A 25,944-nucleotide genomic window follows, 5' to 3' on the forward strand; every position below is an offset into this window, starting at 1 on the left:
GTTGAGAGATTGCAAAGCACATTTACATTTAATGTTCCATAATACCACTAAGAGGAGCAAAATGAAAACCCAGGTGATTTTAACAAAAATAAGTTTATTTCAGTCAAGCCACCAGAAAAATATTACATTATCAGAAAATCTTGACTTGAAACAATCTCCCTACTTAATATAAAAGTCTTGAACATACACACACAAAACAAGGTCAACCTAAAAATCTAAAAAAACCAAATGATCACATTTGAGGAGCCTCTAACAAATAATGCCGTCCTCCAGAGCAACAAACTTGCTAAGTTTAAGGAATGAAAAGGGTTGAGTGATGAAATTATAATACAATATAATCAACCACAAATCAATAAAACCAAATGTTTATACGTAGAAATTTAAATGTAAACTTCTGTTGTGTGGCTGATTTAAAAAAAACTGCAGCAAACATTTGAAGACGCTTTCTTCAAATCAGGAGACCTGTTGGAGAAGAAAATGAGATTAATAACACGGACGTTGCTGCTAGAATATGATAGTGAACAAGTTGCATTTTTATGCAAAACTACTTCATGAAGTACCTGCATATCTTATGTTGTGAAAGATCACTTTCCCACAGCCAGTATTTATTATTTACTGTCTTTATAACTATTTGTTTCTTACATTGACTTGATGTGATTCTGAGGCATTCACTTTGCACCCATCAAAGTTGCCTCAACTTTATTGTTGACCTTTTCTTCATCGGTATCACGAACCTGAGGGTTTTTACAGGGACTTGCCTCCTGAAACCTTTAGGTGAGAGAAATGCAATAAAAATCTTACCAACATAGCATCGTTTTGTTAAATAATCTACATCATGCATCTTATAATTTACAACTAGTAGAATCTGGAGAGTATACCTGCATCCAAGCAATACATCTATATACTTTGCATGTCCTGCATCCACCAGCTTCTTGGCGATATGGACTCCATCAGCAACAATGTCCACTCTCCAGATGGAGTTGTGGCCAAACTCTCTGAAGAAGATCTGCAGATCTTTCTTGTACAAACAATCCTTGAAGAAGGCTGCCGCCTCATCACTCCACTGTCCGTCCACACCAGCCGGTTTCACCCCTCTCAGAACGCAGGGATAAGTCACTTTTGGGAGGTTTGCAAGCTCCACTGGAAGCTGCTTCAGCTCGGAGAGGTCATGGTATCGTATGACCTCGTTGTGCCCATAATCGACAAGTTTCAGGACCACTGTGGCGTCGGTGTGTATGATTTGAGCCCTGCACCACTTGTTCTTGGATTCAGACTTCAACAGGCAGCAGGTACCTGGAACCCGGTGGGCTTCCGGAAGAGAAGGTATGTTGCCAGGCAGGTTGTCCAACATGATAGACACTTTATCCATGAGTAAATTTTGGAGGACAACACAAAACTCAAAGGGAGTGGTAAATGCAGATGCAAAGCCAGAGTAAGCTTTGTCTGTCTCCAGGGGAGCAAAGTGCAGCAGCTGAGGAGTGCTGGTGTCTGCGGTGAATCCATCTAGTGGAGCCTCATTTTGGGTTTCAGCTGCTGATGCAGTCTTGTCTCCATTTTCGTGCAATGAAGCGATTTCAACCAGCCAAACTTCATCAGCTTCAGAAATTTGGACAAATACCAACTTGACCTCAGTGCCTACTAACGGTTTGAGCCTTTCATACAGAGGTGTTGGATCTTCATCGAGACGAACACAGTTTATCTTGCACAACAAAGCAAGGTTTGGGACCTCTTTCAGGTCGATACATTGCTGTTGGACAGGCCCTCTTGGAATTTCTACAGTTATTCCATGATCCACAAGGAAGACCTCAATCCTTCTCTGATGTATCTGCCGAACAACAGCTCGCCGCCACTTGCCGTCCTCAACCTGGACTGAGCATTTCAGGTCTTGTTTGACATCTTTCTCAGGCAGAGTCTTGTACTTCTTTATGTTGTCCATTATATGTCTTTCCATCGATGTTAGCAAGTTGTTTTCTTTAGTCAGTCTGACATAAAAGCTGCCGTCACTCTGGACTGAAAGAATGGTTCCAGTTTCTGTGTCTCTGGCCTGAACAGTCTGATGGATGAACACTTCTGGACAGTCCCTGGAGCCTGGGATGGAAGATGTTTTGAACTTCCTGTACCACTTTCTTCTGCAGTATTTTTGTCTACCCCTCCTGGTGTTTTGGACTTTCTGCTTGGCTGATGTTTCTGGCATCAAACCCTTATTCTTTATGGTGGCTGCTGCTTCTCTGTACTTTTCACTTTGCTGACTTTCTTCTCTGAGGTTCTTTATACAGGGACTTGTGCTTGGAGTGAAATCAGATAAAAGTGATGGAGTCGCCTCTTTGCTTTTTGCTACAGAGGTGCTATTAAGTGTTGCATCGCTTTCAGATTCTCCATCAAGAAGCTCAACCTTGACTTGCCACTGATCCCCAATCTGACAAACAAACTCAACCAAGAGTGGCTTCTCTGTCACAGCATCGATGAAAGAAGCTTCATCTCTATAGGTGCATGTATTAATCAGTGAACATGGAATGCTAAACCTTGGCTGGGACAGGAACTGCTCCGGTAGAAAGTAGATCTTTTCCTTTTCTACAAATGCTGAGTTTCCATAGTCCACAAACTCCACCTTGTAGGAGGAATCATCTTCCTGGTTCTTCACAACTGAACGATACAGAGCACCATCCTCCTCAAACTCTGACAAAACAGCATCACTGACAGTCAAGGGTGAGGCCAGCTTCAAGGAATCTTTGAAGACACTTGCGTTGAGATCTTCGCCCAGTTTCAGGATGGCAGATTCGTCATCTGACACATGGAGGTAAAACCTACTGATGGAGTCAATGTGAGACACAAAACATTTTACCCTACATCCAGGATTTATCTTTTTATATGGCATCCGCACCAGTTGGGGCATTCTTTTTTTCTGTCTGTGCTGTGTTTGCATTGTATGTTGGTTTCCACTTGTGGACTTGATTTGAGGTTTTATAGGACCAGTCCTCCTTTGATTTTTCACAAGTTCTTGTTTGCCTCTTGCCTTCCTGGTTGGGGCACTACCAACTGCAGAATTTTTGGTGTTTTTCAGTTTTGCACTGATTGCTTTAAATGGAGATGCACTGTGCACTTTTAGAAGAGTTTTGAATGCGCCAAATTCACATTTCATGCGCTGGTTTTGCTTTTTTGTTTTTCCGCAGCTTACAGAAAATCTGACTGCAGTCTCTGGTTTCTGGGAAAGACTCAAAATGAGCTCCTTCACCTTCTCATTGATGTTGATCTCTCCATCAAACAGCTCAACATCAAATGACCCATCATCCCTCTTTCCTCGAACAACAACCCTCACCAGCTTATTGAGGACTGCATTGCTGAGCCACTCCAAGGCGTCTGCATAGAGTTCCTCTGTGGGCACTGAATGGAGGTTGAATCTTACAGCCTGCATTGGCGTATACAACAGGTCTTCACAGCTTCTGGAAATAAACATGACAGACTTTTTCTCTGATATGTTTGTGTTTCCGTAGTCAACAAAGAAAACGCCAACATGCAGAGACGACTGAACACTTAGGGTTACACCCCTGTACCATTTGCCATCCAAGTACTTTGCGAGACACATCTTTCTCACAACAGCTCCTGTCCTGTCTTGCATGTTTTCAGTTGCCTCTAAGATTTTAATCTCGAGTTCTTCAATGATTTCTGTGTTCCTCTCAAGGTGGCAGTAGACTTCACACTGGCTGTTGACATGCGTAACATAGACCTGTTCTTCATCTCCAGGACTTAGGTCAAATGAAGAGTAGATGAAAGACTCGGGGAACACATCAGAGTTTTGCCTCGTAGATGAAGTTGCTACTCTTGCAAGTCCCTGCTCAATAAGTGTATTTGCTACGCTTTGCTGTGTTTGAGTGTTGTGGAGAGAAACAACGTTGCATATGCCTTTGTTTTTCACATTCAACAAGGATGAAATTTTACATTTCAGAACACCTTCACTGTTGAGGGCAAAACTTTTCAGCAAGTTGCATGCATGGGGACTCCAATCGCCACAGTATTTTGGATCTGCTGGTTCAATGAGGTTATAAAGGCTGCATCTGAAAGCTTGTCCTTCCAACCGAAGATATTCTGGCATAATTGCCTGAAGATGAGAAGGTGAGACCAGGATAATGGAACCGTAGTCAATCAGCATCACTATGGCTTGGCTCCTCCTGTTTCCAATGACTAAGCCCCTGTACCAGCGTCCGTCTTCAAGTGACTTTACAATGCAGCACGACTCTTCTGGATGGAGGGGAACTGTGTGAGCTGAGTAATGGAGCTGGATGTCGTCCATGAGCTTCTCCAAAGCTTGAGTTCCATCTAGAGCCTGGCACCAGAAGTCAGATGGAGAGTTTATATAGGAGCAGCGTACAGAGACCTCAAACCCTGGCTTGAATTTTAAAGCTTTGTAGCCAGAATTAACTTCAATCTTCTCAGTTTCATTTCTGCACAGGCTCACTTCTCCTTCACAGTTGTGCCGCTGCTCTTTTCTCATGTTTGTTTCAGAGCGTTGTAGCCATCTTGCTTTATCCAAAACATCTTGTTTTTTCTCCACAGGTACACGTGGAATGTACTCAGCCAGTTTGGAAGAGATCAAGACCTCAGTCATGCTCTTGTCACTTCCCATCTCAAACAAGTCGACGGCAAATGTATTTTTTCTCATCTGGATTAGGTGGACAAGCAAAGCTTTGCCGGACACTGTTTTCCTGAAGAACTGACGTGTTGCGCTAGGCCAGACATCATCTAAAGGAAAAATGTTAACAAGTGTGCAACAGACAGCAAAGGGGGATGTGCCAGCAAATGTCTTGGGTATGTTCTTAATCAACTTGTGTGGCACTTTTTCAACATTCCCATAATCAATAAAAAGGATTTCGGCCCCGTGCTCGAGAATATCTGTCACCACACCCCTGTAGAAATGAAAGTCTTCATTGTACAGAGCACAGCACATTGCCCCTACCTCCGGATTCAGCAGTACATCTTCATCCAGCTTCACCTGACTGAAGTGCTCTCCTAGTTTGGCCATCATTTCCTCAAGCTCCTGGTTGCGCTTCTGGGTTCTGATCCAGAAGTGGTTTGGATCCTGAGCGTACTCAACATAGCCCATGAAAAAGGAGCCAACCTGAATTTCCTCTGCTTCAAGGGTTTTGTATACTGCTTCATCCAGAATTTTCTCATAATTTTCATATCGATCCTGAGGGGACGGTTCCTCAACATCTGAAAATGGCTCAGAGGAAAGACTTTGGGGCGGCTCTGGTTCTTCCAGGTGTTTATCTTTAGCACTTAGCAACGTGATGGTGTACAAATGATTATCTTTATCAAAACCAGTGATCTCCACATCGAGAACTGCTCCAAGCAACCCTGCCTTGAGGAGACTCATTTGCTGAGTTCTCAATGCCAAATCCTGGTCAGCCAGAGAGGGAAGTGTGCACGGAAACGCCATTATTTGCACTGAGTAAAATTCAGAAGGTAAGCTGTGGACGTTCTCAACTTTTGCTGTCTCAAAGAAACCATAGTCAATGAAGAAAACTCTTACTTGAGAGTTGGCTGGCAGGAGCTGCACAAAGCCACGGTGCCATCTCTGATCTTTTCCTTTAACTGCACACAGAACACCCAGGTTCTCTGGAGTCTTCTGACTGCATCCTTTGGTTTTGTCCTCACAAATTTCAGCCAGCTTCTTTGAAACTTGCCACAGCTCTGCTGCTGTGTTAGCCATCTGACAATAAAACAGCCCAGGATGGACAGCAGCAGTTACTCGCACTTTAGAGCGTGTCCCAAAACTAAATTTAGGCCCACAGAATGACAACATGTCCTGATATCCCTGCAAGCTGGATGATTTGTAGCAAAATCCTTGGCCTCTTGATTTTTCAATGAGCAGATCAGGAACTGGCTCCATGTTTTGTTTGAGTGGCACCTCTGTAAGCATGCTAACCAGGAGGAGAAATGTATCTCGGTCCACATGTTTCCCAAAACCATGTCGAACAAGATCAGAGTTGATGTCAGGCGCTTCAAACAGAAGCACTTTGTGAGGAAGAAATGCTTGGATAAAACCTGTGACATTTTTACCCATCAAGCTTGACAAATATTGTTCAACAACAGAGTGAGAACAATTCTGGAGGATCAGTACATTTGCCAGAAATCCACTGACTATTTTTGGAGGCAGGATGAACAAGTCGTCCGAACAGGAAGATATGTGAGCGATGTCGACACTCAGGACGTTTCCACAATCTATGAGGAAAACATCGAGCAAGTCCTCCTTTCGGTTTTGAACTCTTCCTCTGAACCAGCGAGCTGAAGTCACATCTTCAACTAGGCAGAAATCGGGGACGTCCACTGCGGCTTTAGTCTTTGGTACATTCTGAAGTTCTTGCTGCAAGATGTTGTAGTCCAGTTCACATATGGAAGGATATTGTCCCTGGAAGTGAATCAGGGTGGCTTCGGGGCTCCAGTCCAAGTGCGTCAACGTGAGATCCACTGACCAAAGGGCATGTTGTGTCAGTACACCTGAATCTTCTGACCTGCAAATTCAAATAGCATCAATTGATAAACAATATGCTATCTGTCATGCTTTATTACATTATTGTAATTGATGAAAGCAGGAAACTTAGAGTACTGTCCAATAAGGAAGAACCCAACAGCCTCGTGTTTAAACGAGGTGTGTTTCAAAACATTGATCAGACATCGAAATGCATAAAAAAAACTCTTTTGCTTTTACTCTGAAACCCCTACATCATATCTACCATTAGATGTCACTTAAATTGTAAATACAGTCCAGCTACTTATAAAGAAATAAATGTCACAACTGGAAAGTTAATTATCTTGATCTAATGTTTCACAATAGTGCTGACTAATAGTTACATTCTAGCAGTAAACACAGGAAACAACCAATGAGATAAAAACCTAAAGAAGTCAACTCATCCACTCCAACTGGTATGTTTATGATTTAACTGTTTTACTTACTTCTCATGTTCTGGTCCAAGCTTGGACTGCATTGTAGCAGAATGAGGTCCTTTCAAATCACCAAATCAACCTACAGGGAATACAGATATTGCTGCATGTAAGTTTTTAATTAAATACAGACGACCCCAAATATTTGCGGTAGTTCAGGATCACAGCTGCCTATGAACAAATCCTCAAAGCCTTTTCTAAATACACTAATAACCGAGTACTTTTTACAATATACCTTAATATAATAGCCACAGTGGAAATGGTCTTAGCGCTGAAGCTAATAAACAGTTTTTCTTATTTCTGCTCTACTGCCAATCAGTCCCAATGAAAATTGATGCTGTTCCATGAAAAAATGCTGGAATAGGCACATTTCTACTAATAATTACGGTTTAGAGTTATGTTCCACAGAAAAATCTCTGAATACTGAACCGAGAAAAGAAAGGGTTCACTGTATTCTAGTGATTAACAGAAACTCTAAATAATAACATACATAAAGTGACAAGGATGTAATAATGCATATAAGAAATCACTTGTGGTAAATGTTTCTGTGTTATTGAATAATATTAGTAAACTTCCCAAACTAACACCCACACAAACTGAATCTTAAAATGTTATTTGGTAGTTCAAAACAAGAACTATCAAGATAACAAGGTTGTTTTATCATTAATTTAGTAGCTTTTAGATATTCATCTTACTCTACTTGCAATAAAATTTGAACTAGTTTATGCAATAACTTGATATCAGTACATTAAAAAGTGTCACCTTAAAATAATGGATTAAATAATGGCCACAACAGGAAAAAATTACATTTTTACATTGGTAATTATGGTAATTTTTTAACCTATAAATATGATTACTGTACATAGAAACATAGCAGTGATTTATTATTATAAAACAAGAAATAATAAGATTAGGATTTAGGAAAATGAAACCAAAATATTTTTAAAGTATATTTAGAATAGAATAGAATTCTATGTGCACAAGTTGGAAAATATTGGAACCAAACACCTCAGTAACTTTGGGAAGCTAAGAATCAGGGAACCAAAAGGTAAATAAATAAAGCTGTGATGGAGAATTTATTAAATAAAGGCAATAAAGCAATTAATAATTTATGTTACAGGACCTCTCCATGTGGCATGGATGGCTCATCGAGATGGACAGGTGCATCAATAAATGGATGAGTAGACGAAGGATAGATGCAGTTTTTACAGACGAAAGAGTGACAAGAAAAATGCCTTTATTTCATTATACGTTTACTGAGAAATGCAAAAATTCCATAATTTTGCAGATTTCACAAAACTCAGTGTAATTATTTTTTATTTTCGGAATATATTTGCTTTTTTAAAAGCTAGTCGGTTTATATTTTTATTAAGATAAAATAGAAACATTTTAGAATACCAACAATGCTATCTAAAAATTATCTTGAACGGTTGTTTTTGACAAAAACGAACAGTGACTCAGCAAATTAGCTTCATTAAGCGGGAGCTAACACCAAACAGCTAACGAAGCTAACTGAGCTAACAGACGACCCAACAATTTTTAAAAAAAATCTTAATCCAGTCTAACCGCGCTGGTCTGCTTTAAGACCAGTAACCGGGAATACTGGTCGAGTGGTGACACCTTTCTGACCGCAGATAGTGACCCAACTCACCTTGGCGCCCGTTTCCTGCTCGCTGCGACTCGGTAAGTCCAAGCTACCAGCCGCGGCTGTGAACCATTGCTAGCCTCAGTGAAGCTAGCGATGCTAATTTCTGATGCGCATTAATGAATTCCGCGTTTTAACGGATAAACAAACAAATAAATCTCGGTCAGACTGTAACAATGAACACATTGGTAAATGATAAATAATGGATATCCATTTTGATAATTGAAATACTCAAACATTGACCCATGTTTCTTTGTCCCCCCTTAAAAATACACAAAATGAATTTGGTAACTATTGGTCACTGCAATATTATTAAAAAATAATAAATATATCACAATAAATAACTCGCCATCACATAAAAATGCATGAATTAATTAATTAAATAATTAATTAATTAAGTAACTTTTAATAATGTACGATTATTTTTAATTTTATACTAATGTACACTGTGCATAACAAAGCAACAATATTTATATTTGTTTTGTTTCACATTCATAAATCAATTAAAGGTATCAAAAAATAACAGAAAACCATGTTTGGAGAAATATAGTCCGGACAAGTCAGACTTTGTATATTTAGAAATAGACACCAAAATATTTCACACTTTTAAATGTTTTTTAATCTTTTGCTGCACACAGAATTAAACAATCTGAATAATATATTCAACATTAAGCATTTTGTATTATGAAATATTTGTAATACAAGAAGTTTTCGTAGAAACTAATAATTTATTATGAATGGGAACATTTTTAAAGGGACAGAAACCAATTCTACATACCTAATGTGTTCTCATTTCCAACCTCTTGCAACTATTAAAATCAATTAATATTTCATTTTGTTTTGATGACAATAAGACGCCAAATCAGCGTCTGAACTGTGTGTCGCATCTTATTTATACCCCAGGGAAACCGAAAGCAATGCATCAAAAATTAAAACTAAGAACATCCTATATCTTTACATGTTGTTAACTGGTGTGATTTTGTTGAAATTAATTCATGTTTATTTGTTGTAGAGATAAAAAATGTAGTAATATATATATATATATTCAGTTTTAAATTAAGCTACTGAAAGAAAATATGCATTTATTTTACTTTAAAACTTCTTTTGGATGGTTGTGGACTGTTGTATTTAACCCAAATATATCCAGATATTTTAGATTTAAATCTTTCCTGATAGAAAGGAAACAAAGAGATCAGCTCTGAAATCTGTGTGTGTTTAACCTGAAGTAAGAGGCCAGCTGACTGTGGGAGGTATGGATAGGTAGATAGATGGATAGACAGATGGATGAGGGTTTTCTGTTAATCATTGATAAAGTGGATTAGCTCAGTCTTTGGTAAATATGATGAATGCATCCACAGCTTCATTAGTTCTTCCTTCCCTCGGCGCAGCTTCACTTCTCCAAAATGCTGGACCTAATGCTTGTGATATTCAGCTGGATCTGTGCAAAGAAGAGGTTGAGAAGTATTGCTTAAAGGTTTCTTCATGGATCAGTGGATGAAAACTTTAATTTTATTTAGTTAATTTAAGAAAAACGAGTTTTTTTTGTTGTTTTTTTTAAATTCGTCTATCATGCCGATGAAGCGCAGCAGTGAGAGTTCAGCCAGAGGCGACATGTTTCTTATTCACTCTTTTACAAAAACTTTGCAAAACTCACCAGAAATAAACTCTGATTTTAATGGACAAACAACTTTTCATCTAGAAGACGATTCTGGGATTAAATCAGGTAAATCTGTGATTAATCACCTTACATAATACATTTTTTATTATGTACATAATTAAAATTCAACTGAAGTGGATTTTCTCTTTTACGTATGAATTATATGATTTAATTCAAACTTAAATAAATGCAGTGACACTAATTAACCACAAGGTGGAGCTAGAACTTAATTCAAATAATATTTATGTTTGTGTTCAGAAAATGTTGCAAAGTTTTTAACTTTGCTTCCTAATATCACTGACAAATCCATATCTTTGCAGCTATGCTTGAAAATAATTGAGCAAAACTTTTATCACTTTCACTCACTCAACTTTTCCATATGAACAAGTAAATTAAATGGTTCTTTGATTATTGCCACACAAAAATGTGATTAATTTTCAGAAAACATACTCAACAAAGCTGATAATGACCTTTATTATGCTTAAAGGTTGTCATTTGTGCAAAGAAAAGCTTGTTAAAAAGTGCATGTTACATTCTATGTGTAGTAAGCTCCCTGATAAAATGTTTTAATGTCAATCATTTTTATTTTATTGTACATATACTTCTGGTAAAATGTGTTTTTACTTTCATCCGAATACAAAAAAAATAAGAAAACGATCTTAATAATGGTTTTAGAAATTAGAAAAAGAAAAAGATGAAAATTGTTATTTGATTTTCTATAACTATTCGCTGCCACCTGATAAGAAATTTTAAGTGATTCTTCTAATAATGTTCTTTTTTGCTTCAGCCTATTGAAATAAAATCTTCTCATTTAGCTAACACGCCATTTTGAAACCTGCTCTTCTATTATATTTTAAGTAATAGACACAATAATTGTTTTTTAACAGGAAATCTTAGCACATTAGTTATTTTTCATTCTGAATGTTGGAGACTTATTTGGCTCCAGGCCTTGTTTATGTCTATATTCAGCTCGTTTTGTACATTAGCTTCAGTTGACCACATGATTGGATTATGCAATATGTGCTGAATGTTTGTTTTACACACAGAGAACATCCAGCCTGGAAAAACAAAACTAAAAACTTCCAGATTTTGTGATCTTCAATTAACATCTCTACAGATCTTTAAATTACAGTTTAGATGCTAAATTAAATTTACTCTTTAAATACTACAACCCTCACCAACAATTTAACTTTGACATTGTAATTTACACTTGTCATATAATGCTTAGAAATTGCATCCAGGTTTGTAACATGTTCTCTGTTCTTCATGTTTTCTTTTTTACCTGTATGGCAGAGAAAAGGAAAAAAAAATGAAGAAGTGCAGCTGCTTTGCAAACAGTTCCCCCTTCAAAATAAGAGCATGAATAACCAAAACTTTAACGCAGATGTTGAATTTTTTTCAGCTGAATAAAGTTGAAGAACTGGAGTTGAAGAGCCAAGTGAATTAGTTATTCAGGATCTTTCTGGAAATGTATTTATTTATGGAAAGCTAAGTTGGGCTAAACATTTTCAATGTTAGCAAAAGCGCTAAATAAAAACTTAGCATCCGCTATTGGCCATTTGTGAAAATTCAAAATAGAGACTGAGTTCTTCATTGCAGCGTGCAAACCACATCCAGATACTTGTCGGACTCTGGGACCCAAACTGAGGAGAGTTTAGCTAAACCACCTGCTAGCTGCTAGCATGAAAGGGCTAATAGAGTCTGTGGCAGATTGCCAGGGTAAAAATAACTGCTGACAGAAAAACTAAAGTCATCTTCCTGATGAGCTCCAAGCTTGTGAAAAAATATTCTGAAGGAGAGTTTTTGGAAACTGTGCAACATTTCCTATCCAAAGAGACATTTTCTCATTATAAGCTGAATAAACCCAGTTTATAACCGCTAATGTTGCAAAAAAAACACAAGTGTTGCTTCATTTTAAATATTTACTGTAAGTACAGAAAAACAGGATGGAGACATTTCCTTTTATGGGACGTTGACGTTTGTGAAAAATTATCAAACCAACTAAAAATAAAAGCTAAATTAATCAAAACTAAATTAACAAATGACATATTTGCATTTCTTTTCCATCTAAATTACTTCAACAATTAAAATGAGACAAATTGATTAAAACAAAATAATTGTGAAGCTAAATAGCTAATAAAATATTATCTTGATGTAAGAATTGACAGGAATTTCTTTTAGAACCTTTTCTGAAAGTAATTTAACACATTGGTTTGTAGAAAAGCTTTTTCTTTGGAACAGGAAAAGAAATAAAAACATTAGCAAAATAACAAGTCATTATGCGGTCACAGTACAGGCCTTAAAAATTACAACTGCAAACCTCAGAAAATAAATACATCTACTTTATTGACTCCTTTCAACATTATCCGCTTCTTATTGTTTCCCTTTAGTAATTCAATAATAGGTAAACAATTAAACTTGAGGGATAAACAAAGGCAGAAATATTTCCAAGGCCGGATGAAAGAAAAGGAAATAAGGAAAACCTTGCAGGCTAAAATAAATTAAGAACTACTCATCAAACGCTCCATTAGTGGAGAAATCTCAGAGTAAACTATCAGAAGCACATTAATGAACTAATTTAAGAGAAGAGAAATATTTAGTTAAGAAAATTACTCTTTATATTTTCTTAACTATAGAAATACGGATATTTTTATAGTTGTTTTTAATTACAAGCTAAAGTTTACAGTTGTTGAGCGCAGTAAAAGTTTCTCAAACTGCACAACACTGCATTTACAGGAGAGATTTTACTGAAAGAATTGCAGATTTTTCAAATAATTTCACCCATTTCCAACATGCAACGTAGTTGCATGTTGGAAAACATGCAACTACAAAACAGGCAGAAAGTTTCCAGAAGTTTCTGCATGTTTTTCAGGTGAATTTTGGCTCAAACCTTCCAGCTCTGTTGTATTTCTCTGCAGAGGACAGCAATGAGACGCCTTCGTCCGAAGACGAGCACGACCTGTTAGACTTGAACTCTGACCTGACCATGAAACAGAGCATCAGTTCGTCCAGGAAGACAATCAGTCAGATCATCAAGGACAAGAAGAAACAAACGCAGCTAACGCTACAGTGGTAAGAGCTGCACACATAAGGATCTTGCTTCACATTTACAGAACATACACAAACATCCTGTTTTTGCTCACAGTGTGACATAAATATGTCCTGTTTCGGGGATTTTTTAAAGGATTATGTCACTCATTTGAAATGAAATAGATGCTACAATAATGAAACAGAATGAATATCTGAGATTTGTTCATTAGTGTCTTCTAATGTGTTTATTTATTATTTTAATTCATGCCATAATTATGTTTTCTTGGGGGGTAACAAACATGGATAAAATAGAAAAAAATTCAGAAGAAAAAAAAGATCAGTTTGCAAAGTCAAAAATTTGCCAGAAAAAACTCTAGATTAATCTCAGAAATTTTGAAATTTTAACTTTTGTAGATTTCCAAAATTTTCTATCAATTGAAACTTCAATGTTTTTTTTTTTCTTTTCTGAGGTTAATCTTAAAATTTCAGATTTTTTTCTGGCAGACATTTTCTCCTTTTGTTTATTTTCCATCTGTGATATCCCTGATACACAATTGTAATAATAACTATGAATGGATGTCATGTTAAATATTTAGGCGTCACTCAGGGAAAACAAAAATAATAATTTGTTCTGCTACTCGTCAAGTCATTTTTTCTTCTCCTGGTGCTATTTTTTAATCTTTTGGCGTCTCTAACATGATGTTTGATCTTCTGTTTTTCTCTGCAGGCTTGAGGAGAACTACATCGTGTGTGAAGGAGTGTGTCTGCCTCGTTGCATCCTTTATGCTCACTATCTGGACTTCTGCAGGAAAGAGAAACTAGAGCCAGCATGTGCTGCTACTTTTGGAAAGGTGAGTTTATGTTTTTTCCTGACATTCTTTCAATTTTAATACACAAATAACCAGATATAAGGTTTTTGTTTTGCAGTAATAATCAGCTGTACTTTCAGCATGTTGACTAGTTTTTATAATGCAAGTCTGTTTGTAAAACCTTAAATTTAAAATCATTTTCTTTCTCCATTTACTTTTAGTGAATAAAAATGATGCATGCGGTTTAAAATAAATAGTTTGAAGCTTATTTTATGCCATTTCTGCTCATCAGACAATTCGACAAAAGTTTCCTCTTCTGACAACAAGACGACTCGGCACCAGAGGACACTCCAAGTAAAAAGAAAAATCAATAAAAAATATATACATATTGGGTTTCATGTGAATTTATGCATAGCAACATTTTCCAGATATCATTACTATGGAATTGGGATCAAAGAGAGCAGCGCCTATTATCACTCCGTGTATTCAGGTAAAGGTTTGACCAGGTGAGTTTATTTCAAACCTTCTGCTATTAGTTTAACAACATGATAAAATGATTGGAACAGCTAAAGAGTTTTGTTTGAATTTGACTCGTTTTGTTTTGCTTGCAGATTTTCAGGGAGTAAGCTCAAGAATGAGGTACTTTTTTTTACCCACAATGCAAAGCAGGTTTTCATACTTTAACCCTTAATAGGAACTATGCCTTAGTTTTTTAAAAAGTAAAAATTAGTATGGTGAGGTCTCCAACACCTAAAAAACACTCAGGAAGTTTATTGGGGAAATTAAAGGTGATCTATTACACAAAATTCACTTTTTTCACGTTGAGTTCCAGCACATCTGGTCATCAATTTTACTGCTGCCTGCACTGTACAATGGCTGCTGGAAAAGATGAGTGTTTTGTTGTTGACTTACCGTCCAGAAACCACATGCTGCAATCTTGTTGGTTGCGCAGGAGATGCCACTTCTGCTTGTCAAGTATGCATGGTTGTGTAATTGTGCTTCTATTTGCAGCCATTTTTACGTGCTCTATTTAACATCCATTTCTTAAATTAAAATAGATAAATTGCTTCCTTTTTTCCGGAATGGCTTCTCCAGTTACATTCTGTTCCAGATGTTTGCCTCACAGATGTTGCAAACATCTTTTGGAAGATGTTTGCCTCCCTTCTAATCAGAAACAAACTACTGAGTTACGTTTTTATTAATTTAATTTGAAATCTGCCCAGGGTCTGAGTGATTTGGGAGTCAACCGTATGTTTTTACCGGAGGGCAACTCGTATTCGCTACTGTGAGGAGAAAACTTTAAAATTCAACAGGATTTTGATATGAAATGATGGATAGATTGAATGATCCTCTGAGTGGACCAAAATAGATTCTTTCATTGTTGGTCATTTATGATTTCAGCATTTTCTGTTCCCCCATTTTTTCCCAAATGGATTTGAATAAAGAGTAAAAAGTGAAAGTGTTTGTTTTGCAGGGCGGCTTCACCAGAAAATACTCTTTGAGCTCTAAAACCGGAACGCTGCTTCCGGACTTCCCCAACGCCCAGCATCTCGTGCTGCAGGGAAATATTTCCAGAGAAAAGGTCGCTGATTTTTATTTCATGCTTTGTGTTTTAGTGAACAAACAAACAAAAGATGTTTCTAGACGACTGAATTTTCTCTCTATTCCAGGTTGACACTCTGATCATGATGTATAAAACTCACTGCCAGTGCATCCTGGATAACGCCATCAATATCAACTTTGAAGAGGTCATTATCAGTACTTTTTGCTGATAAAGTGCTGATACAAATTCATCACTTTATTTTGTTTTTGCTCAGATCCAGAATTTCCTGCTTCACTTCTGGCAGGGAATGCCCGACCATCTGCTGCCGCTGCTGGAAAACCCGATTATAGTCGACATCTTCTGTGTCTGTGACTCCATCCTCTACAAGGTTCCTATCAAACACTTCTGCACACAAAAGCAGTTTTGCTTTTTTATGTTCGAATAAAAACACAATTTAAAAAAAAAGTGTTTTGAGAAAAGCCACAATGTTAATAAAATATGCAAAAGTTTTTGTAAACAAGCCAGAATTCTGTGACAAAATTTGATTTTGAGATTAAAATCTGAATTTTTAGGAAACAATTTACGTTTAGAATAAATCCACGATTTAAAAAATAAGAGTTTTGAGATTAAAGTCAGATTAATAGAGTTACAACATTTAATTAATAAAGTATGTTTGAATTTCAACTTGATTCAATTTGATTCTGAGGGGGAAAAAAAGACAGAATTTGAGATTAAAGTGAGGATTTTTATTGTTGCTGCAGTGGGCCTGAGGCTCTTCCATACCTACTGAAATGTAGAAAAGTCAGACCTTTATTTGTTTAAAGGGAAAAAATGATCATCTATTCTCCTCTGTCTGATTTCGTGTTGCTCATGATTTGTCGTGTTTTCTCAGGTTCTAACTGACGTTTTAATTCCAGCCACGATGCAGGAAATGCCTGAGAGGTGCGTTTCTAAAACTTTACTCCAGAAAACTTCTCATCATTTAGAGGTGAACGTGTTTTTGTTTCTCAGTTTATTGGCAGACATTAGAAACTTTGCCAAACACTGGGAACACTGGTTGGCCTCATCTCTGGAGAACCTCCCAGAATCCCTTGCAGCAAAGAAACTCCCCATCGCACGGCGCTTCGTCTCCTCCCTGAAGAGGCAGACATCTTTCCTGCACCTGGCACAGGTAAAGCAGGCGAGAAACCAACTGGATGCCTGGAAACGGACCTGGAAATGATTCTTATTCTCTCTGCGTCGTCCCAGATTGCCCGGCCGGCTCTTTTCGACCAAACCGTGGTGACTGGCATGGTTCTGGACATCGACTGCGTGGATCTCAGCAGCATCAACTCACAGCCGCTGCTCAGCGCGTCGGCAGCCGGAGACCAGGACTCGGATATTTACTCTGAGTGTAAGAGAAACGAGCTCCTGTGATGATGTTCGGTTATGCACTGATCAGGATTCATCATCAGGGTTTGTTAGCTTAGCATAGATGTTAGCAACCAAAATGTTTAGTTTAATAAAAAAAATCTAATCTTCAAACTTCAATATTTCTAAGTTAAATTGGAGATTTGATGAGAGTGCTTAAAAAAATAAAAATTCAAACCCACAATGAGGATTTTAAAAGCCTCATTGTGGCTTTGACCAAAAAATAATTTGTAGCATTTATAAAAATGTAGTAGTGCAACAGACAAATAAATATATAAATGAATCATAAAATTCTTAAAAATGTTCAACAAATTAATAGAACAAAGAAAGAAGAAGTGTTAATATAAAAAAGTAAAAATAAATTTGATAAATAGATTATCAAATAACCCTGTGATGTACTGGTAACCTTTGACCCTTTGATTGTTAAAAATTAAATGGCAGAACAAAAAATACTGTAATAAATATTGAATAAAAAGAAAAATAAGTAAATGATATGACTGAATGTAAAAATAAATAAATGGTTGGAAAAAGAATTGAAGAAATAAATGACACCATTAGTTAATAATAAATAAATAATCAATAAGGTGAATAAATCACAAAATAATTCATCCAGACAAATGAGTAAGCGATGAAAAAATATAACATTTTAAATTAAAAAGTGGGTAAATAAATAAATTTTGTCTTTTTTACATTAGGTTTTCATACTTAGCTTTTCTACATTTCATCTTGTTTTTGTACATTTTATGAGTTAAAGAAAAAAAAATCACAAAAAAATAGTTCATCCAAATTATTGTTTGAATGTTCAACATAATGAAGTGCCTTGTTAGGTCTGTCCAGATTGTAGAAAGTTCATCCTAATTTTTTTTTACACATTGTAAAAACCAGTGTTTAAATAAATATTTGCACCTTTCGAAGCTTTTTAATTTAACTGGAAATAACTTTTACATATTTAGTGACAAAACCTACCCAAGTTTGCCTGCAATTTTACATTTTCTTGTTGAGTTTTTATTGTTTTTTTCTCCAGACGACTCCATCAGTGTTTTTCAGGAACTGAAGGAGCTGCTGAGGAAAAATGCCACAGTTGAGTCGTTCATAGAGTGGCTGGACTCGGTGGTGGAGCACAAAGTCATCAAGGTAGAGACAGTTCACCCACTCACTGAAACAAACTGAAACAGAAAATAAGCAGCTTTTTCAGTAATTTCTTTATGTTTTCATCAGCCTGGCAAGCAGTGCGGTCGATCCGTGAAGAAGCGAGCTCAGGATTTCCTCCTCCGCTGGAGCTTCTTTGGTGCACGGATCATGCACAACCTCACGCTCAACAACGCCTCCAGCTTCGGTAAGGATGTGGAAAGAGTTTATTCCAGTTTATGCATGCTTTATGGCATTTATAACATTGGTGTTATTGTTTTAAAGCAGGAGGTTCTGTGTGTTGCATTGTGCAACTCGCAGGAGGGATTATAAAATCCACTTTTTGAAAATATTTGTAATTTTTTTTGGGGGGGGGGAAACATTACAATCGTATCTGGAGGTTTTATTTTCAATCCACCCGGAGAACTAGGTCTAAATCTTGGTTCACTTTACAAAAACTCAAAATCTTACCAAATATTTTTGGTTCAGTTTCTAATGCAAATAAACTTAAAATAAGACGGAACTAACTTACAAGTAACTTTTCAGCAAGATATACATTTTATTGTTATAATGACTTATACAAACAAATAAATAATTGTTTATTTACTCAAAATAATTAGTATGAATTAAATTATCTACCCATGGACATAGTAGTTTTTCACAATTGCTTTGAGTCAATAATTTCTTAATATTGATGAAAAAGTCTAGTTCCATTGGCAAATTATTTCACTTATTATAAAACATGTCTTGCCGTCAATATCAAGGAATTATTGGTTTAAAACAAACTCCCGTTTCTTGCTGAAAAGTTAGTTTTGTCTTATTTCAGTGTACTGAAATATTTGCTAGAACAAAAATACCTTTTAAGATTTTGTGTCTCTGCAGTGCAGATGAAGATTTTCAGATCTTCCCACTGAAAGACGTCTGCCGGTCCGATACGAGCCAGCTCAAAGCAGATTGCTACAATAGCATCATAAATCGTAATGGCCAGACTCGCTTTGATTACACAGCGTCTTATCTGCGGTCAGCGTGCTCTCTGTTCAAACACACGCACACAGGCTACGTGTGCATGAATAAACAACCACCATTTGGTGGCTCTGGCTCTCTCTGAAGGCCCACTTAAGCTCAAACACAAACGTGTGGCCCTGCAGGTCAAACAAAGAGCAGTGGGGCTCGAAAGGTCGAGTGAAATCTCAGCTGGAAGAACGTCTGAGCCGCTTTCTGTTCTGATGCTGACAGGTTCCTTCCATCTGATCCGGATGTTGTTAGACGAGTACATCCTGTTGGCGCTGGAGACGCAGTTCAACAACGACAAGGAGCAGGACCTGCAGAACCTTCTGGAAAAATACATGAAAAATGCAGGTATTGGGTCTCACTCAGAGGTGGGCAGAAAACCCAAAAACTGAACTCAAGATAGAGTAGAACTACAATTACTTAAGTAAAAGTAAAAGGTAGCCACCTAAGAAATTCAAGTACAAAAGTATTTGGTTAAAAGTCTACTCAAGTTCTTAGTAACTGATAAAATTATCAATCATTTAATATGCAAAAATTACATAAAATGGACCAAATATAAAGCAAATTTTGATATTATGGTGACGAAAATGTCAATATTTCATATAAGTGACAAAATAACAAATAATTTTTTTGTAAATCAGTTTCTTTCAATAAAAAAAACTTTATGAAACTTTTAACAAAAGCTGCAGGTGTGTGTCTGTGTCTGGTGATTTTTTGTTATTTTTTCAGTGGGCAGAAAATCCAGAAATTTTACTCAAGTGAGAATAGAAATAGTTCATAATAAAATTCTCAAAGTACAGCATATTAAAAATACTACTAAAAGTAAATTTTTTTCACACGTTACAAACGTTTCTCAAATGTAATTGAGTAAGGTATATAAGTTACCACCCAACTCTAGTTTCACTGAACCCAAATCAAAACTGTACTGTTCAATCCAGATTGTTTACCGACAAAATCTGGTTAATTTTGCAAAACAAACACAAAATCTTACCAAGTATTTTTGCGCTCAGTTTCGCTCAGTGTTTCGTGTAATTTTCCTGAGTGGGTCATGTTGCAGCGCCCACACAGGCGAGGAGGGGAACATGTTTTTTGTTTTTTTTAGTTTGTTTAACACAGTGTGGTGTGAAAGCCAACCACAGCAGCTGAATATGTAACAAATGTTGCAACTTTGAAAACATCCTTAAAAACTTTTCCCTCTTACACTCCTCCAGCAGCACTAAATAAGAATAATCATCTGAAATTTAACTTTGGTTGTCTCCTTCAGATGCCAGTAAAGCTGCGTTCATGGCGTCGCCCAGCTCCTGCTTTCTAGCGAACCGCAACAAACCCGCCTCCGTCGACCAATCGGTGAAGAACGAATCCTCTGGAGGACACGCCTACATGCCTCTGTCGACCAATCAGCAGCAGGACCTGGAAGCTAAAGCCGTCCTCTATCAGGGGAACGACAATTCTGGCTTCACGTCTTCGGGTAACCATTGTAACCGTCTGGCAGTTTAAGCATAAAAACAAAATGTCTGAAAATTGTCGTAATTCCCAAAAGGCGGTCAGATGGACTTCTCTCAGGTCAGCGGACCTCTCATGACGCCGCCCATCTCCCCGGCCGAGTTGGTCCATCGGGGCTCCGTCATCAACCAGGGGCCAATGGCGGGGAGGCCCCTGACGCCCTCGTCCTGTTCCTTCTCCTCATCCTCCTGCCTCTCCTCTCTCAGCGAAATCACGCAGCCCAGCCCCTGCTCCTCGTACCCGGAGACCCTGTACCACTGCTTGCCGCAGTCCAGCGGGTTTTTTCCCGCCGCCGACAGCGGGCCCTCGGCTCAGAACTACCAAACGGCTCCCAGGTTAGCTTTTTGTGCTGCTTATGCTAGCATGATTAAATACGTTTACTTTCACTAATTATATTAATGTAGGACTTTTTAGGAAAAACAATGTTTTTAGGTCCGATGATTGTCTGCTTTGGTTGTTATTTTAAGCATATTTTAAGCAATAATATTTAAGTAGAATAATTATCTGGATTAATCCAGATAATTATTCTGAATAATTATTAGTTATTATAGTTTCCGATAATTGAACTAATTTGAAACTAATTTAGGAATTAATTACTACAGACTCATTTTTTTTATAAAAAAATATAATCAAAATCTTTTAAATTAAAAGCTGTAAGTTATTTACAGATGAACCCATGAAGATTTGCACATAATAAAAAGAGAAAAAAAGTTCTATTTGTATGAAGTTAAATCAGAGCAAACTTCTGTTGCTTTAGATTTACAAAATGCAAGAAATATTAACATGGTCTTTTTTTTCTTCAATATTTTTTATTCCTAATGACTGAATGACTTAAAGATATGTGTGATTGAAATAAATTACAGAAATTTTACACGTTAAAATTATTAAAATTAGTTTTTTTATTAGTGTTTTATTTTCAAACCAGAAGAGTGGGGTAAGAGGAACATAAACATCTTATTTTACTTTATCCCTGCTGTAGAAAGTAGTGTATTATCATAAGAAGTTATTAATAACTACTAAATTATCTGTTAAAATAGTGGATTTTAACTGTCTTTTTTACTTTATTTATACTGTTTTTATTTCCAAAGTGCTGGAAAAGTTTGTAACTCACCTTGAGTGCTTGAATTTTTCTGTGGGGAAATTCTATAAACCAGATAAATGTTTATGAATAACATGATTAATCTTACTCTGGTTTTTTTTTAGGTCTCAGATCCAGAATTCCTGCCTGACAGCAATTCAGACCCTTAATCCTTCTCTGGGGTGCCATCTGGCCCGGTACCCGTCCCTGGGCGATCCGACCCTGAGCAAGGACGGTTTTTACCCTCCGTCGGTCCATCACTCCTCTGGGAGCAGCGACTGCTCCCTGACGGCGTACGGCGCCGCGGTCCGGCCGCCTTCAAGATACACGCCGGGTCCCGAATCGGTCCAGACAGAACCGGGTCTGGATCAGCAGGCGGGGCCGGCTCAGATTCTGGACGCTACAGATGGTTTCGGCTTCATGGGGGCCGGGTTGAACCTCACTGGCGGCGGCAGCTGTCAGGTGTCAGCGTACGGCGTTCTGGGTCATGGTGGTGAGGATTCTTAGAGTCCGGTTCTGTTTGAACAGAGAATATTTGCTAGACGCATAAAAGTATGGAAGATGATTCGAGCCGCTGGAAAAAAAGAATGAAATCTGACTTCAGTTTCATTGTTCTGACCTTTTTTTTTTTCAGAATTCTGACTTTAATCTCAGAATAAATCAGAATTCTAATCTCAGAATTCTGACTTTAATCTCTGAAATCTGAGAAAAAAATCTTAATTTCAGAAATGGGATTTATATTTTTAGAAGCTCAAATCAGATATCTGAGATTAAAGTTAGAATAATTCTGAATCCTAATCTCAGAATCCTGCTTTCATGTCAAAAAATCAGAAAAAGAAGAATTTTAGAGATTAAAATCAGAATCTTGGAGGCTGAAATCAGATTCTGAGAAGTTGAGATTTTTTTCCATATTTATTCCCCAAATTCTGAGAAAAAAGTAAAAATTCCTACTTTTTTTTTAGAATTCTGAGATTATTCAGTGACTAATTAATTTAATTAAAGTAAATAATGTTTTTGTTTTGACCTTTTTCTCATGTTTTTCATGCTCAAGTTTTGTATTCCCATTTGTTGAAGAACCAAATTTCTACTCCTACAAAGCGAAAATCACACAAAGATTGACCTTAAGATTTTGTTTTCATGTCTGTTTGCAGGTTTCTATGGCAACAGCAGCTTCTTGGCCGGCCAGCGAGTGAATCCTTTGGTTGATCAGCACGTGTCGGTCATCAGCAGCGTGGGAAGCCTTCGCCCGTTCTCCACAGCGTTCTCCGAGGTTCACGACCCGCTGAACATCCTGGACGAACCTGGCAGGAAAACGTCAGGAAGCTTTTTCAGTGAGGCAGAATCTGGAACAGGTCCATATCACAACCACTGAGACCAATCAACTGCTAATATTTTAGCAATGCTACTTCATATATGCTCTACAAAAAATAACATACAAGAAAAGGCAGATGCATCAGGATTAACTTTTTTAATATATAAATATCTACCAGAACAATCCTGATCCAATCTGTTACGGGGTTCTCCAAAGTTCTGTTTTAGGCTTTTTTTTCATTGGGTGTTGTATGTAAAGGTGCTGGCTAGCTCAGAGCTAAATATTCAGTTTGGAGCTAGTCATTACCTTGCTCACTAAATATTCAGTTTGCGGCTAAAGAGTTAGCTAGAGCAGAGCTAAATATTTAGATCAGAGCTAAAATATTCAGTTTGGAGCTAGTCGTTACCTTGCTCACTAAATATTCAGTTTGGAGCTAGTCGTTACCTTGCTCACTAAATATTTAGTTTGCGGCTAAAGAGTTAGCTAGAGCAGAGCTAAATATTTAGATCAGAGCTAAATAATTAGTTTGGAGCTAAATGGATAGCTTGTTTACAAAATATTTAGCTTCATGCTAAATATTTCGTTTGTAGCTACATGTTCAGCTCCAAACTAAATATTTAATTAGCAAGCTAAATATAAATGGTGACATAATTGTGGACCTCTGCAAGTTTTCCTTCTGTTCAAATAATCACAAATAGCATTGGATTGTTCAGCCTAATGACCAGAAAGCATGAAAATCCTTTCTGTAACTAATGAAGCTGGTTCTGATCGAACGTGTCTGGTTCTGTCCTCAGGTCATCCTCTTCCCCTCTCCGGTTCTGCGACCTGCATGTTCGGACTTCCGTCTCCGTTCGGCTCCCAGGACGCTCTGACGTCTCTGCAGCGCGGCGCGGCGTCCTCAGAGGTACAGGACCTGGTTTCCTCACTGCCACCCATCAACACCGTGTTCATGGGGGGAGCGCATTGATCATAGAAACAGAAAGATGGGGCAAAGTAACTGTTTTATAAAGAACTCTTAGGCTTATTTTAACTTATGGAAAATAACTAATAAACACTAAAATAATATTCAAAAGAACTGCATGTGTTATGGAATAATTTTCTGTTTCTTCATGTCTTCTGTGTATAAATAAAGCGAGAAGCTGACTGACCCCACAACATGTGAAAAACGCGCCGGATTGTTTTTGTCGCTGCTGGTTTAGTTTCAGAGACAAAACTGAACTGTTTTAGTGGAGAAAGCTGGTAGTTACAGGTACTGGGAACATCCAGGTCTTTATTTAATCATCTAAACTTGCAAAGCAGAACAAAAGGAAAAAATATCAAAATGTTATTAAAATGTGTTTTCAGAACATTTCTCTTTAAGTTTTTCCTTTCAAGTGTTCAGAAGAGAAGTTTCAAATCCAGTGTGTGAAATTTTTAACGATTTTTAGCTTCATAACGAGCTGATACAAGCTGCAGGACCCACTGCTGGCACCACTGCATCAGATACGACTTTAATTTGTAATTTTTTTCTTCTTTCTTTTTCAAAAAAATATTTTCTTTTTTCTGTTTTTCCTTTATTTTTTTTATCTTTTGTATTTTTGCTTTAATTTTTCAAAACTTTTATACTTTTTTCAAAAAATTTTCTATTTTTTTTCTTTATTTTTCTTTTACTTTTAATTTGTTTCTCTTTTTCCTTTTTTTATTTATTCTCTAATTTGCTCTCCTGATGTTTTTCATTTATTTGTTCAATTTTGTCTCAATTTTCCTGTTGGGTTTTCCTTCCTCCTTCTTTTTCCAATGTTCTTAATTATTTTATTTTTTCTTAATTTATTTTCTTTTATTCTCTCATGTTTTTCTCCTTTATTGTCACTACTTTGTGTTGGTTTGTGGTGATGAATTGAGAAAACGTGAGTGTTGTCTAAAGGTCGCCGGTTGTTGTTGCTCGTCTTGCTGGGAGCTGGAGCAGCGATGTGCTGACCTCTGACCTTTCACTGGATGGTAGTGAGGCGGCTGCCTCTTCCTGCCTCCCTGATTGGTTTTTTTACGTTATCTACCCGGGGGGGGGAATCCATTTCAGGTGCAGCCGTGCAGGAACAGATGGCGGCGTATGTAATGATTACAGAATCCCCACGTTAAAATACTTTAATTACTAAGTCAATAATGGCTGCAACAATTGCCGGAGCTTTAGTGTAAAAACAACAGAAGGCTGAAGGCAAACTTTGGGCCAATGTTTAACCAGAACACGGCCTCCATGTTTGAGCCTCGGCTTTAACTCTTTTTATTTGGTGACTATAACAAAGAGAGAAGGAAGTTAAATATGTTAATCCATGTTTATTCACTGTTAAATTAAAAAATTGTATAAAATTATTCAAAAATAAAAAAAAAGCAAAGTATTTATTCTTAGCTTTTTTGTGTTTGTCATTTTTTTTTTTTTTTTTTTTGTCAGCAGTTGCTTTGATCGGGTCTGCTTATTTTTAATGTCCTTTAATTGGCATTTTAAAATTAAATACATTTATATCTTAAGGCCAATATTTACAGTTTCATTGGCTTAAATAATTCAGCAACAGGATTTAAAGAAAGACATGAGAAAAGAACGACAATATTTACCACCAAAATCTGAATAAAACTAAAGTTACTCTGAAAATTTTATTGATATTTCATAAAGAAACGTGTGAAAACGAGATTTAATCATCTTTAAAAAATACAATATTTAAGAAATCAAACAAAAACAGAATAAATTAAAAAACAAACAAGATGTTTTACATAATATTATACATAACTCCACAAAAATAGACTACTTAATTTTATTTACAGTAAAACCATATTTCTTTTAGTACATTTATGTGTATGTAAGTAACTAAGTGAATAAATAATAATAAAAAGGAAATAATTAAATCCTT

The 25,944-nt window shown here is 36.9% G+C and overlaps 2 protein-coding genes across 3 annotated transcripts; one reads left to right on the forward strand and one right to left on the reverse strand.

The window, feature by feature from the left end:
• Positions 1-74: 74 nt before the first annotated feature.
• tdrd15 (tudor domain containing 15) lies at positions 75-8,669 on the reverse strand. Its single transcript, XM_055054313.1, has 5 exons — positions 8,591-8,669; positions 6,952-7,021; positions 879-6,509; positions 643-768; positions 75-462 (listed from the first exon to the last, which is right to left on the reverse strand). The coding sequence occupies exons 2-4, from the start codon at positions 6,981-6,983 to the stop codon at positions 669-671; spliced, it is 5,763 nt and encodes a 1,920-aa protein (XP_054910288.1). The 5' UTR covers positions 6,984-7,021; positions 8,591-8,669; the 3' UTR covers positions 75-462; positions 643-668.
• On the forward strand, positions 8,411-24,366 carry rfx6 (regulatory factor X, 6). 2 transcript variants are annotated; one of them, XM_055054314.1, is made up of 20 exons: positions 8,411-8,622; positions 13,160-13,313; positions 13,999-14,122; positions 14,373-14,434; positions 14,509-14,586; positions 14,692-14,719; positions 15,555-15,662; positions 15,751-15,828; positions 15,898-16,011; positions 16,516-16,565; positions 16,635-16,794; positions 16,872-17,016; positions 18,058-18,167; positions 18,252-18,369; positions 19,398-19,520; positions 20,437-20,640; positions 20,713-21,010; positions 21,879-22,246; positions 22,905-23,105; positions 23,860-24,366. In XM_055054314.1, the coding sequence occupies exons 2-20, from the start codon at positions 13,228-13,230 to the stop codon at positions 24,030-24,032; spliced, it is 2,628 nt and encodes an 875-aa protein (XP_054910289.1). In that variant the 5' UTR covers positions 8,411-8,622; positions 13,160-13,227; the 3' UTR covers positions 24,033-24,366. The 2 variants fall into 2 exon arrangements, with proteins under 2 accessions (XP_054910289.1, XP_054910290.1); XM_055054315.1 differs by having other exon boundaries at positions 22,905-23,084.
• Positions 24,367-25,944: the final 1,578 nt, after the last annotated feature.

The sequence above is a fragment of the Poeciliopsis prolifica genome, unplaced genomic scaffold (assembly GCF_027474105.1).
Source record: "Poeciliopsis prolifica strain line A6 unplaced genomic scaffold, Auburn_PproV2 SCAFFOLD039, whole genome shotgun sequence".
Classification (NCBI taxonomy): Eukaryota; Metazoa; Chordata; class Actinopteri; order Cyprinodontiformes; family Poeciliidae; genus Poeciliopsis; species Poeciliopsis prolifica.